Source organism: Pseudorasbora parva, chromosome 1, assembly GCF_024679245.1.
Source record: "Pseudorasbora parva isolate DD20220531a chromosome 1, ASM2467924v1, whole genome shotgun sequence".
NCBI lineage: Eukaryota > Metazoa > Chordata > Actinopteri > Cypriniformes > Gobionidae > Pseudorasbora > Pseudorasbora parva.
This window is the reverse complement of record NC_090172.1, coordinates 23,087,789-23,102,647: the sequence shown is the minus strand read 5'-3', so window position 1 is coordinate 23,102,647 and position 14,859 is coordinate 23,087,789. Positions and strand designations below refer to the sequence as shown.

General features: G+C 37.8%; 1 protein-coding gene across 3 annotated transcripts in view; it reads right to left on the bottom strand.

Moving 5' to 3' along the window:
- Window positions 1-24: 24 nt before the first annotated feature.
- tdrd7b (tudor domain containing 7 b) overlaps window positions 25-14,859 on the bottom strand; it is a 36,900-nt gene continuing 22,065 nt past the window's right edge. For all 3 annotated transcript variants that reach the window (XM_067437298.1, XM_067437305.1, XM_067437331.1), the window contains 10 exons: window positions 14,670-14,859; window positions 14,129-14,240; window positions 13,843-14,045; window positions 10,751-10,885; window positions 10,328-10,411; window positions 9,346-9,480; window positions 8,828-8,938; window positions 7,236-7,750; window positions 3,954-4,114; window positions 25-3,058 (listed from right to left, as the gene is read on the bottom strand). In XM_067437298.1, the coding sequence (XP_067293399.1) occupies window positions 2,838-3,058; window positions 3,954-4,114; window positions 7,236-7,750; window positions 8,828-8,938; window positions 9,346-9,480; window positions 10,328-10,411; window positions 10,751-10,885; window positions 13,843-14,045; window positions 14,129-14,240; window positions 14,670-14,859 (1,867 nt within the window). In that variant the 3' untranslated portion in view covers window positions 25-2,837. The remainder of the gene's footprint in view (window positions 3,059-3,953; window positions 4,115-7,235; window positions 7,751-8,827; window positions 8,939-9,345; window positions 9,481-10,327; window positions 10,412-10,750; window positions 10,886-13,842; window positions 14,046-14,128; window positions 14,241-14,669) is intronic.

Sequence of the window (14,859 nt, the reverse complement as noted above, 5' to 3'; positions counted from 1 at the left end):
TCATTACCCTTGTTGAGTACTTCTGATAAAGTCAAAATGAAACCGCATTTAGATTTTCTTTTCTTAATGTGGCCTATTTTTGAGTAAGTGGGCCTTTATTTGGACTGAGAAAAGTAATTTTATAAAAGGTCGGAATAAAAGTATCTGGCAGTGTCAGCTTTGGGTATGCGGTTTTAGATTGTGAGCATTTAAAATGTCTCCACGATCTGCTTTTGAAGAGAGATCAGTGAACTCTACCAGTTGCAGTTCTGGCCATTTACTGTACAACGCCACGCACATCACATTTAGCAATGCAGCATGACATTATTTTCAAGTCTTACCTGTTAAACGTTTTATTCGGACGCTGTTCTGAAATGCTTTTCAGGGCGTGTACACCTGAAAGCATGCTAAAAGCCTTGAACTAAGTTCTCTTTCGCGTCCTATTGGGTTTAAACTGTTGAATATACACAAGGTTTATATAAACACAGTTGTTTATTATCTTAAGTGAATGTAAACAGTTCACACGTGTGTCAGCATATTGAATATGTGCGTTCGGTCTTACAGTGACAGCAGTGTAATAAACCATATTTTTAAAGGTGCACTATGTAAAAAAAATAATCAGTAAAATATCCAAATATATATATATTTTGCTCAGTTTCCAACTTTTTGTAAATTGTGAGAAAATTGCTATTTTAACCAATGAACCGGGACGTGTGGGGGCATATCTGCGTTACCCTTGGTTTCCAGTTTTGTTCTGCAGAAACGCTTTACTCTCACTGCAGTGTGCAACAAGTGTCACAGCAGCCGCCGGGCGAACATGCAGAGTAACGTCATAAAATAATTTTCAACACACTCAAAAATGTATCTAATATGATAAACAGAGCTGCGTTACCTCATATTCATGACTGGAAAAGCAGAAATGGCACCGGCGACAGTGGCATAATAAAAGTCCCACTGCTCACAAGGCGTGTGTTCTGTTCATCTTATTAATAATCGCTCCAGGGGCCTTGCTCAGCTCCTCAACACTCGGTCCTGCTCTGCTTCATACTACAGTAACGTTAATTATCGCATCCATCAACATGATTTCTGCCCGAGTCCTAGCCGGACTCTTTTCCACCGGCTGTGAGGTGAAGAACACACGTCCCAAGATTCAGAGCTCAAACTTGGTCATCAAACTACACCTTTGTTTTGAATAGGCGCCCTCTAGCGGACGGAAAAGTTACATAGTGCAGATTTAATATTAATCAAAGAACAAAAGACAATGATAAAACACTCAGTTCTTGACTGAATAACTCCAGTAGCTTTAATAAGAATCAGTGTACATTTAACTCACATTCAATTCAAGTCTATGTAGAGTTTTAAATTTATATTTGTTTATTCAATTTCTTGAATGTTTCTGTCAAATATGCCTACGGTAGCTGAAAAGTACTGTTTATTTAATATTTATCTTTGTATTTGTCCTATTATTTGTCTTTTTTCTTATTCTTATTCATACATTTGTTCTTATTTTTAATAACAAAAATAAAATAATGAAATAAAATAAAAGTGAAATAAGATTTTGGTCGTATCGCCCACCCCTACTTTGGCCTAAATTATCTGTGATTGTTTTTTATTTTGTTAACTTGTAAAGTTACATTTTTTAAATAGGGAAATTAGTTTTGCTGAACTGCTCATGTACTTACAAAATAGTCGTAAAAATCAACATGAAAAATAAAGATTGTGGATCACGATCCTGCCTGGAATTTGTTATATATTTTTGTCATATTGCCCACCCTTAGCATCAGCTCAAAGTACAAGCTATTTAATTTGAATCAAAGATTGTAAAGACATTTCCCCCCCATTCAAAATAAGACAATTAGACAGTTGGTTCAATTGTGATTTCATGTTGACTTTTAAGATAGAGAAAATCTATCAAGTTCAAGGCTACTACCAAGTGAATCTTCCACTTTTATCACTAAAATATAAAGCATCTGTAGTTAAAACAGGTGAAATCCTACATGCCTAACTAACTGTCCAACTGTCATATTCAGGTAATAAAACTACAACGCCATTACTATCAAAATACCTTAAATACATTGGATGGTCACATTTTAGCAAACCCCAAGCATCCCATGCCTTCACTATTAGTAAGACAAATAATAAAAGCTAATAAATAATGCTAAAACCAGAGCTCAAAAACATACGAGAGCTTGTGCCATTCCTCTTGCCTTTGACACTATAATAGACTCCAAAAATCTTCATGTAAACATTTTTTCGAAATGACACTATCAGCTTTGTGCAAGTAAGAGCACTGTGCGTTGTTAGTCTCTTTTAGACCGTATAAAGTAGTAATCTGGCAGCTTTGTAACATGCTATACTTAAAAGCATGAGGCATGCCACCACATAGCACATCATCTGGACAGTCACACTTACATAATGTATTCACATAGTTTTCAAATACATTATGGAAAATGATTGATAGTGTCAGGGTGTGGTACAGCTGTAGTGATCGCGATTTAACTTTAGGTCCCATAGAAGACGAAAGCTTGAATTCACTGACGATGGATCTCCACAGCTATTTTGTGTTAAAGTAAAGGCTATGGAGTGCATTACTTTCTCACCAAGCATTGACGCCAGAGTCAACACTGCTGGCAAAGAGCATGAAACCCTTAGAAAGGTGCTGCTAGCTTAACATATAATTTGCTATAAATTGCAATACTTCTGTCTAAAAGTTTAACCTTTAAACTCTACGATTCACATTTGCGTATGCAGATCTGCATCCAAGTCACATTTGGAAAAATAAACCTTTCATCTACAGAATACTAATGAACAACCTTACGAGAACCTTTCAAGAACACTCTAATGTTTAACCAGGGTTTCTACGCTGCGTTGGTCATTTCATCGGTGAATTCAGCCATTATGTCATGCAGCCAAATGTCCCGTTCCTCTTGTGAAGTGTCCACCAAGTAGATCACCACCTTCCGGTCCCAGGGCTGTGACGCCTCCTGCACCGATTCCAGTTGAGCTACCAGGGGCTTCTTCTCAACGTGATTCCTGAACACAATGGAGGCTTCTTCAGACCACTGCCTGGGTTTCACGCCTGGAAAGATCAGACACACATTCAGATCCATCGCTCTGGTTTTGTTTCATAACAGAATGCAAAATACTTGTACTTCTCAAAGTAGCTACATGAAAACAAGGAGCATGTCTGATGTGAGCTCTTTCGAGTTTCATATTATGCATGCGGCCCAAATGAGTCGGGTACTTTGACAAGCCTCTGGAAGAGGAGTGATCACCCAAACAGCACACAGTCTGTAAAGTGAACTGAATTTGGAACAGATAATCAGTCTACACCCTACAATACCCATTCCCTTTCTCTTTCTCCTTTAGTTGTATTTTATCCTGCCAGGTATCATTTATTTAATTAATTCATCTCAAATGAAACTAGCTTGATTACACTTTTTACGGCCATTTTTAAAAATGTATATACTTTACTGTTTAATAGTTAGGGGTCAGTGAGATATTTTAATGTTTCTGAAGGAAGTCTCACCAAGGCTGCTTTCATTTGATTTAGGATACAGTAAAAAAATGTTTGATTGTGAAATGTGGTTTCAATTTAAAATAACTTTAATCATTTGAAAATATTAAAAAATGTAATTTTTCGTAATTTTTTGTAATTTTCTTTATTACTGTTATGGCAAATCTGATTTTTTAAAGCATCATTAATCCAGTCTTCATTGTCACATGACCCTTTAGAAATCATTAGTTCAAAAGAACAGCATTTATTTTCCATAGAAATCTATTGTAACATGTCTTTACTGATCAACTTAATGCATCCTTGCTCTTCATCAGAGCTTACTGAATATTGTTGAACTGCATGGGATATCTTCTGAATGGATAATGGATAGATGGGTTATGACAGCTGATGAACTAAGCAGTCTAAAACAGCCTTTTCAATAAATGAAAGCGCCTTTCTAACAGGAAAAGAAGTGTACCAGCCAGCTGAGCAGTGATGGCCTGGAAGGGGAGCTGGCAGAACTCCTGGGTGAGGGGCCGGAGCTGGGTGCTGCTCACCAGCTCATGTTTGCCATAGTCCAGCTGAAACACTGAGACCAGACCATTGGTCAGAACTCCTTTCACCAATACACGGTACCAGCTGCAAAATGAAAAACAGAGGATGAGTGGTCTCGTGACCGCACTAAACACTTGAAATACTATTAAATACTATATACTACTGAATAAATTCCATCAAACTTTATGTTGGTAGTCCACCTAGACTAGGGGTGTTCAGTCCTACTCCTGGAGGGCCACCTTCTAGCAAATTTCAGCTTATTACATAATAAAAAATTCTAAAAATGGCAAAAAAAGCTGATTTGATTCTGATTTATCGACAAGAAAACACGAGCATTTCCACAATGGAAACATTTATTAAATAAATAACATGGGCATCCAAAAAATCATGTGATTGCGCAAAGGGATTGGACTAGGTAAACCCAGTCTGATCTTCGCCCTGCAGCTCAGTCTGGAAACCTGTATATTCATTTCTACTGCTTCTGTTACACTTTTGCGGGAACCATTCACAGACTGGCGGGTTTAACACGATGACGGATAGAGAAGGGATGGGTCGTTGCCGGTGGATCACGCCTCTTGTGGTCTGATTGGTTGAAGGGCTATCCAATTGCATTCAAATTCATTTAAATTATGCTCGTCTATCATGCCTGCAGAGAATACAGAGCAGAATCCCAGACCAATGTAGTGATGGGAAGTTCGGTTCTTTTCCGCTAACCGGTTCCTTGGAGAGTTCGTTTCAAAGAACCAGGTAAAAAAAAAACGGATCACCGGTTCATTTACGTCCTTACGTAATGAACTCATTTCTATCCTCTAGGCGGATAAAAATACATTCAAACACATTCATATAAAGAATTTGTAATGAAAACTTAGTATAGTAATAATTATTATTGTCATCATCATCATCTTGGATACGTTTTTTCTTTTATGTTTTGCAAAAGCACTCAATACAGCCACTGTCGTGGAAACACTGATGTTTTACACTGATTAAATAAACTTACATTTACATAACATAAACTTACACAAATCCTCGGTTTACCCGTGCTCATATTTTCAGCATCAGGTGTCCGAGAGAAACAGTTCGGTATCTCAACTCATCGGTTTTCAGAATCGAACATGTCCGAAAGATCGAACGTGTCCGATAGAAACGGTTCTTGATTCTGTACTGGTGATCTGAGAACCGCTGCAACCCGTTCCTGACTCGAAAACCGCTTTCAGCGTGTGTTTCCTAAGCTGCGAACTGCTAGCCTGACGTGGTCATACTCAATTCTAGTCAGAATATGAGTCTGAAACTGCTCCATTGGGCTGTGATTATGGGGCGTGTTTCAACCGAACCAGGAAAGGCATCAGTTGGATAGACCTACAACCAATCAGAGCAACGAAGCGACGCATTGTCAAATGTCAACAGAGTTCAACTGTACTGTGTTGCCAAGTCCGCGTTTTTTCCGCAGGTTGTTTTCTATGTCCGCGGGTTGAAGCGACTAATAATGCGAATTTTAGCAGGCAACCTTGCCAAAATAACACACATTTTACCCCCCAAACGCCATTTTCCTCTATGGAGCAAGGCCAGACCGAACTGCCCGACCTAAAAATGTTGTGGGCGGGGCTAAGTTTGGCTGGCATCCAGACTAACGAACTGCTGCAAGCTGAATATGTAGTCTATATCAAACCTACTGTTTTGATTACATTTTAAAATGTGTATCGACTTAGAAATTAAATAAGAAAAAAGCTGTTCCTGAAAATATCATGCATAATTGATAAAACAAATAAATGTTTATTTGATCGTTTTACAATCCATTGTGTTTCCAAACTTTAAAAGAATACAGTGATAAGACAGCTTTATGCGATGATGTTTCCAAACGTGATTCGTTTTATACACTTAAAACCTGCATTTCGTTCCTCTGAAAAAAAACATGCATGCTCAGCTCATCGGTTCTCAGTATCGTATGTGTCAGAAAGAAACGGTTTTCCATTCTGTCCTGCTGATCCGAGGATCGCTACGTTCGGTTACACGCGCATGCTCAGTAATAAGCTTCTCGTGAGTTCTCAGCAGTTTTCTGAGCAAAACATGTCTCAGTTCAGTGAACAGTTGGAGTTACAACATATAATTCAAGACATTAGTTTATTTCTATTCGGAGGGACTGTCACTCATGTCAGAAAGTTAGTAACTATAGTAACTTGTGGGATCAGCGCTGATTTGAGACGCAAACCGTTTAGAACGATTCAGTCCGATTTGGTGAACTGGTTCGCCCGGTTCACTTTAAGGATCCGGTTAAAAAGAACAATTCGCTCGCGAACCGGACATCAATGTTAAATCTTAAATTGAGCTTGGTCTGGTGTTAACCAGACCACAATGGGATGGCATAACTGGACAACCAGCGAACAGATCTTTTTGCACAGCATCTGAAATGCTGTTTTAGCTGCTCTGAAATGTCTGAGCAGTCTTTCATCAAAGTAATTCTGTATAACTACCTTACAGACCTGTCTTACATGACTGCAACTTCCATTTCATGTCGACTTTTAAGTTTTTGAGTAAATGTTATTAGTTACTGTACTTAAGGTGTATTTTTGGCTACTTTGTTGTATTGAGTGTCAAATATATTAGTAACTTTTCCTTTCTACTTGACTACATTTTTGAACAAGTAAATGTACTTTTTACTACAATACATTTGTGTTGAGTAATGCAGTTACACATTATATTTTGCATGGCACCTTACTTTTTCTGCAGCAGTTTGTTTCTGCTATAAAAAGTGATATCGCCATCTAAGGGCACTCAAGGTACTAAGTGCTTGTGCGTTTTGCCTTTACACAGCCGAACATATCAACAAAGCTACTTCACATGAATGGGAGTGCTTTAGCATGTAGTTGTTGAATCGCAAGTGTTTGATTTATAGGATGAGGACAAGACTGCAGCTGGTGTAGACTTTTAGGGTTATTGTGTCAACCTTGATTTATTGCAATATTGAGGTGTTCCGTTCTCAAGTTGTATTGGAATTGGTGAGTTGTAACTTGTAACAGAGTCATTTTCGCTGTAAGGAATCTGTACTTTTACTCAAGTATGGTTTTCGAGGAACTCTTTAATCCTCAGTCTGAAACAGGATAACTAGAAACTAACTTTCATGCAAATATGAAGTCTATAGGAAAGTGGCTGGTCAGGAGCAGGATCGGACACCCCTGACATAGACACGCACATAGATGCAGACACTTACTTGTTTTCCACCTTGGCAGCGCAAACCTGGTTCTTCTCCACTTTAAGTGACTTCTCCTCCATCTTATTATAATGCAGAATCATCTCCCCCATCAAAACCACCAGTTTATACATATCCTGCCATGGCTGTAGCACAAAGTGGCCAGGATGGCACGCCACCGAAACAAACACGTCCAAATTCTGCCCAATCTCAGGCAAGTCCAGCAGTGGAGGAAGAGCCAGCTGTTCAGGCGGAGAGCCTGGAGGTGCGCCCTGGCTCACCAGTGGAGATGACATCTTCTTGGGTGTGTGTGGGGCTTTATCAGTGCTGAGGCTGGAGGTCTGGATGGTGGCATGAATTGTCGGGGCGTTAAGGGCTTTTGAAGGCCCTCGGCTGCTCAAGAAAACATCCTTCTGGTGGTTCCACAGATCAGAGTCGGCCAGCTGTTGGTTTAAACTGCAGCTTGTGTCATGGAAGTTCTTGCTGGTGAAAAGATAAATATGAGCGAGGCGTTTGTTCTCATCCACTTTTGCAATCTAGAAAAAAAAGCATGAATTGTTTTTAGTGTTTATTTTCTGCTGTTCTTTTTGCAATGCACATTATTTTGAGCAGACATATATTATACAGTCCCAAACATGGCAAACTGGCTCATCTTCTTAAAAAACTGCTGATCCTAAATTTTATTCAGGGTTCTTGGTTTAGTTTCCACCACTAAATAAAATAAAAAAAAGTGAATTGAGACTTTTATTCTCACAAATATCTTTTTTTCTTGCAATTGCATTTACATCTCACAAATCACAAATCACAAAAAAAAGAAAAAAAAGAAAAAGAAAAAAAAAAAACGGACAATTGCGTGATATAAAGTCAGAATTGCAAGATATTTTATATATCTTTTTAAATTTATTATTTATTTAAGATATTGCAAATGCAAATTATGAAGACTGACTTTATAACACACAATATAAACTTAGCAATTCTGAGAACTTGCCCAATTTTTTTTGTCTTTTTTTCTTCAGAATTGGGCTTTATTACTCACAATTGCAATTTTGTAACTTTCAATAGTTAGGAAAATAAGTCAGTGAGATAAAAAAGTTGCATTTATCTTAATTCTTTTAATTCTGTGACTGAAACAACCTTTCATACGTAATGAATGCAGTAACCCACTTAAAATTCAGTTTGATCATGTCAGCATTGTTATTGTTCACTAAAACTAAAACTAAAGCTAAAATAGAAATAAAATAGAAAATATTAGATATTTAAAATTTGTATTAAACTAAAATTAAATAAAACTGAAATAAAAATGTATTCAATCTATGTATAAATATAACAAAGTCTTAAGGATTTAAACTACAATTAAAAAAAGAAATATATAAATATGAAATTTTAATATATTAAATATAGATATATAACATTTTCTAACTTTTTTCTATAATTTCTATGAATGCTTAATCTATTTTTTGTTTTATTGGAAAGTACTTTCTAAAAGCAGCTTGATGTCTTTTACACACTTCCTTTATCCCCTTTTTTTCTTTACTGGAATTTGCCTCAGTTTTATCCTTGTGAATATAGTATATGTAAATATGACAACAGAGCAGCATTGGTATTTAACTGGCCTTCAAGCTGCAGTCACTGCAGTGGAGAACTGTGTCTCTCAGCCACTGTACAGCATCAGGAGTCCATGAGCCGCCGCTCACAGGTAGATCTGCCAAACAACACTTTAGTGCCTGCACAGGGACACATAAAGGGAAAGAGGCAGACAAACAAGATCTCATATTAATGACCTAACAATTCAAGTATAAGTGCACTATTCTGTCATCTTTAAGTCACCTTCATTTCGACTTTTGTTCTTGTCATATTTATAGAAAAAAGTCTAAGCTGCTATTTTTTCATACAATGAAAGAGAATGGGGTCCATGGACAGCTGTGGATAATATGGAAAACAGAAAACAGTCTGGACATTTTGCCTAACATAAAGTCATATTTCAGAATGACACGAGTAAATAAATAATACAAATAAAAAACAAAACAAAAACGTTACAAACAAGCTACTCTCCTTCAGGCACTTTGTTCAAATTTACTATCTGAATCACAAACCACAAACTTCTCTTTGTCACCATTAGCTGTTGTCTGACCTGGGTCGGGGTGGATATGAGGTCACGCAGCAAAGGAGGTGGGATCTCTCTCAACTCAATGACCTCTACCGACGCTTGGACGCCTACATCAACAAACAAGATGTCCAGCACCCGGCTGCCGTGCAGGTTTGTTATCTATGACAAAACCACAGTTAACACAGTTATAGTTCTTACACCCCAGGAATGATATCTGTGAAATGTTTAAAAAGATCAGCTCAGATTATTCCAACAATAATTCAATTGTTGGAATAATATAAATTGTTGAAAATAATTTAATAAATTCGATAAAGGAACCAGACAATGATTTAGAGAAGTCAAATTTAAGCAGCACTCACATTCACAGTTTGTTAGAATTACTATAATCAGGAGATCCCTGACTTTGTCAAACTCATAATTACAGGTAGGAAACTCATAATTTTATGAACTTCTTCCACTTTACCACTGTGTCGTCATGCAAAAACGAACAAAATGATAGTGGCTTCAATAATTAAAAGATTAGTCATTTGGTAGCAACCTCTATATTTATGTCATTTTGGTACCGTATATTATATATTTACCACTGTCCAACAGTAATATTGTTAAATGTTATTATTTAAAATAACTGCTTTCACTTTTAACAGTATTGTGAAATAATTTTCTACAATTTAAAAACAACTTGTTTTCTGTTTTATTTATTTTTATTCCTTTCAATGTTGAAAACAGTTGTACTGCTTAGTATGTACCGTAATACATTTTTACCAGGATGCAACATTTTGATGTCATTACCAAAAAAGCCATACATAGAACCATTTTGACATTATGAGTGGTACCATCAAAATTCATTCTGACAATATGAATACAGCTTTCCTGATGCACGAGGGAACAATTCCATTTACCGTGGAAGTTACTTACAGATTTGTAGTAGCCGTTAAATTAAATGTTTTAATCTCTGGTCCTGTTAAAAAAACTATATTCTTCACTCTGGTATTGACAGCAGACTTACCTCCACCCGGGACCATTTGCCTTTATATCGAGCCAAACAGTTTTTGCCACAGAAAGGCTGTGAAACCAGTGACTCTGATGTGACCTTTCATAGGGGAAAAGATACGTGAGCATATCGATAGGAGTGAACATATCATGAAATGGGCATCTGACTGCTCTACACTGTCCTAATACGCAATATACTGCAGTAAACAATAAACAATTACTATTTAAAACTAATTATGATGTACATTGTTAGACACTCTATCACACAATCTGTGCCAGCAGGTAACTATTTACTAGGGATTACATACTTGATGCCTGCTAATCTGATTAAACCCATAATCCCAATCTGTCTATTTTGGCGTCCTCACCTCTAAAGAAGTCCCTAGCAACATATTTGAAGATACACATACAGAGATTGTGCCTGTTGCAGTTGCGTTACCTGGGAATGGAAGTAGTTTTCAGTCTTCTCCAGAATTTCGTTGAGTTTAGTCAGGCCTCTAGAGGGCACCTGACAGTAGATCGTTCCATCTGAACAAACGCTGGTCACACTCACATTCATATAGGCACTGTTCACCTATCACAGATAAATACGATATATATGTTATTTATGTCATTCATATGTTAAATGCTCAAAAATATAACTAAAAAAAGTTTGACTTTAGTATGATTATGAAGTAATTTATGCATTTATGCAGCATTAAATTGATCAAAAGTGATAGTAAAGACATTTATAATGAAAAGAGAAAAGATAAACACAAATTAAGTAGCACTGATAAATAATAAGAAATGTGTCTTAAGCAGCAAATCAGCATATTATAATAATTTCTAAAGGATCATGTGACACTGAAGACTTAAGTAATGAAGCTGATAATTCCGCTTTGTCAACGTACTTGGTAAAATGTCATCACTAGTCAGTTGTCATAATATTTCACTATGTAAGTGGGGACATTGTCCCTCATAAATATAGCCACACCTAGTACACATATTGTGTTTTCATTTTTTATGGGGACATTCCATAGACATAATGGTTTTTTATACAGTACAAACTGTATATTCTAACCATAAACCTACCTATCACAGAAAACTTTCTGCAGTTTGACATTTTAAAAAAATGCTTATGATTTATAAGCTGGTTTCTATGGATGAATGGACTTGTTTGTTCAGCACATCTCACAGATGCTCGATTGGACTGAGATCTGGGAATTTGGAGGCCAAGATTTTCCTACTGAAAGAGGCCACAGCCACCAGGGAATACCGTTTCCATGAAAGGGTGTACATGGTCTGTAACAATGCTTAGGAAGGTGGTACGTGTCAAAGTAACATCCACATGGTTTGCAGGACCCAAGGTTTTCCAGCAGAACATTGCCCAAAGCATCACACTGCCTCCAGTGGTTGCCTTCTTCCCATAGTGTATCTTGGTGCCATGTGTTTCCCAGGTAAGCGACGCACACGCCTCCGGCCATCCACATGATGTGAAAGAAAACTTGATTCATCAGACTAGGCCACCTTCTTCCACTGCTTCGTGATGCTCACTGTTGAAGCTTCTTGGGGCACCCTGACTGGTCTGCGGCTATGCACCCCCATTCACAACAAACTGTGATGTACTTTGTATTCTGACACCTTTCTATCAGAACCAGCATTAACTTCTTGAGCAATTTGAGCTACAGTAGCTCGTCTGTCAGCGCACACGGGCCAGCCTTCGTTCTCCATGTGCATCAATGTGCCTGGGCCACCCATGACCCTGATGCCGGTTCATCACTGTTCCCTCCTTGGACCACTTTTGATAGATACTGACCACTGCAGACCGGGAACACCCCACAAGAGCTGCAGTTTTGGAAATGCTCTAACCCTCGTCATAATGTTATGCCTCATCTGTGTATTTTGTTAATTGTAAATATATTTTACAATATTACTGTTTTTACTGTATATGTAGGGTTGGGAATCGTAAGAAATTTTCCGGTTCCGGTTCCGGTTCCGATTCCGCCTAACGATTCCGGTTCCGATTCCGGTTCCATTAAAATTATTAAACAAATAGTGGTAAAGAAAAAAGGCACAATACGCAACTTTAAACAATACTTTTTTGGGTTTATTACTTGCTCTCAAATGAATTTACAGGTTGGTAATGTCAAAAAAAAAGTCCTGTACTATACATATATTACAGGATTCATCGAGCCATATGGAATTTATGGAAATTAAAATAAACATGTTCAAATTTACACCTCTGAAATTGTCTTATTACATTTTCTCTCTCTGCTTTAGGGATGTTAACCGATGACCGTTTGACCGATGGTTGACCGTCAACGTTAACCAATCAAAGTTGTCAATTAAAAAAAAAAAGAGATCTCTAAATTAGGCTATTATAGACAGTGGACTAAACGCTACTACAGTTAGCCATCTCATTCCAAAATCTTTTTGTGTGAAGTGAACAAATCCCTCGCGCTCAATTTTTCATAACTCTCCTGTTTGTACTTAATAAACCAATAAAAACATTTGGCGCGACGTCGCAGCGTTTGCGCGCTCACAAGGTTTGCAAAAAGTAAACAGTTAGAGCCAGAGCAGACGACAGTATGAAGCGTGCATTCCGCATAAGATGGGCTTACATTTGGAAATATATATATATATACACACATTTCAGTGGTAACACATAAGGTGTTGATCGTCTTTCTTTATTATTGTTAGAACTAACTTACCTCGAACTAAAGCGGCATCTCTTCAGAGCTGTCATTTTCTTAAATGAGCCGCGGCAATGTTTCAAATGAGCTCATAACGCTAGACAAATGCCTTTATTTTCAACACGATCACCTTGTACCCAAACCATTTCGAAACTAATGAGCCATTGTCCTTGGATTACAAACAAGCTCCTCGGCGCCGCGTTTGCGGGACTCGCTCTGTGGGGGATTTTAAAAAAGTGACGTGAGGGGAAAGGAGGCGGCAGCGCTAGGACAGTGTGTGTGTGTGTGTGTGTGTGTGTGTGTGTGTGTGTGTGTGTGTGTGTGTGTGTGTGTGTGTGTGTGTGTGTGTGTGTGTGTGTGTGTGTGTGTGTGTGTGTGTGTGTGAGAGAGAGAGAGAGAGAGGGAGCGCGGCTCGCAGCTATGCTTCCAGCGCTTCGCACACACATTGCACCAGAACCGTTTTCGGAACCGACACTCAGGAATTTCGCGCGGTTCCGGTATTTTTCAAAAATCAGTATCGGTTCTGCATAAGAACCGGTTCTCGGTTCCCAACCCTATGTATATGCATGTAATTTTACTGAATAAATGCAGCCTCGGTGAGCACAACATTCTTCTTTTAAAAACATTAACAATTTTAAAAAGATTAGCAAATTTCATTAACCCCAAACTTTTGATTGGTAGAGTATTGATTATACAACAAATCCATGCATGACAATATTTTCATGCTTTTTGTACATGCTACCTTCACACTATCATGGTACTCTTGAGGTACCTTGGCATCTTTCCCATAGTAACATCACAATATCTTTTGGATATGAGGGTTTCATTAATTGTAATATCAAACACTATTTTTGGTTACCTTTAAGGGACTATCTAAGGATCTGTCTTGCAGAGCTTTCATACAGGCAGCATTGATGTTGATATCATCATCTTGTGATGTGTCATACAGCACCACCAGAGGTACTTCCTCACGCTCTAAGATCTCAGCCAATAGGATCTTTCCAGTGGCCATGGACTCAAACCTTTTCAGTACTGCCTGCTCATGACTGAATGACTCCAGGCCTGAAACAAATGAATACAATGATAACATTTCACATCAAATGCAAGACTATTTTATTATTGGAAATTCTGAATGCAAATCTTACCTGCCAGTTTACATTTGGTGGCTTGGAAAGGCAATCTATAAAACTTTTTATGTAACTCAAACAGTTTGCTCTTGCTGATGACCTCGGAAAAGCCATGATCCACGTAGTACACCTGTTTAAGCATCAACGTAAAAGTCCAGCAATAATAATTAACAGAGCATTATCTTATTTATGACAAAGATATCACACAAATTTCTCACAGATCAAAAGAGCCTCAGTTATACACCAGAAAACCATAAAAATTCATTGTGAACTGCACTAAACCGGGGAACAAAGACAAAGTAGAGGACTTTCAAGGGGGCCACTAGATAGCTTAAAAATATTTAAAATAAGACAAAAACAGCTTAAAATCAAGATGAAATCCATCAACAATAGTCTCGCAGAATTTTAAAAGTATGATTTCTAGATCTGGAAGTCGTGGAAATTATTTGAAAACAAGCAGCTTTGTCATTACAGCAGAAAAACCAAAAACACATTATATGTGGAGCGTTTGAATATTGGAGTTAAGAGACTTCAACAATGTACAACTGTGATAACGCACCTTGACCTTGTCAGCTATGACCTCACACACTTTTGCCCGGAGGATCTCCTCCTCTTCCTCAGCATGTACAGCAATCAGCTGACCTGGTAATGGTGAGGTGAGAGCCATCTCGGTTTTGTCCTGCCCATAGAACTCTCTCATTTCATCTTCTAACTTCTCCTGTGCCTTGGAATAACCTTCACCTATGTAC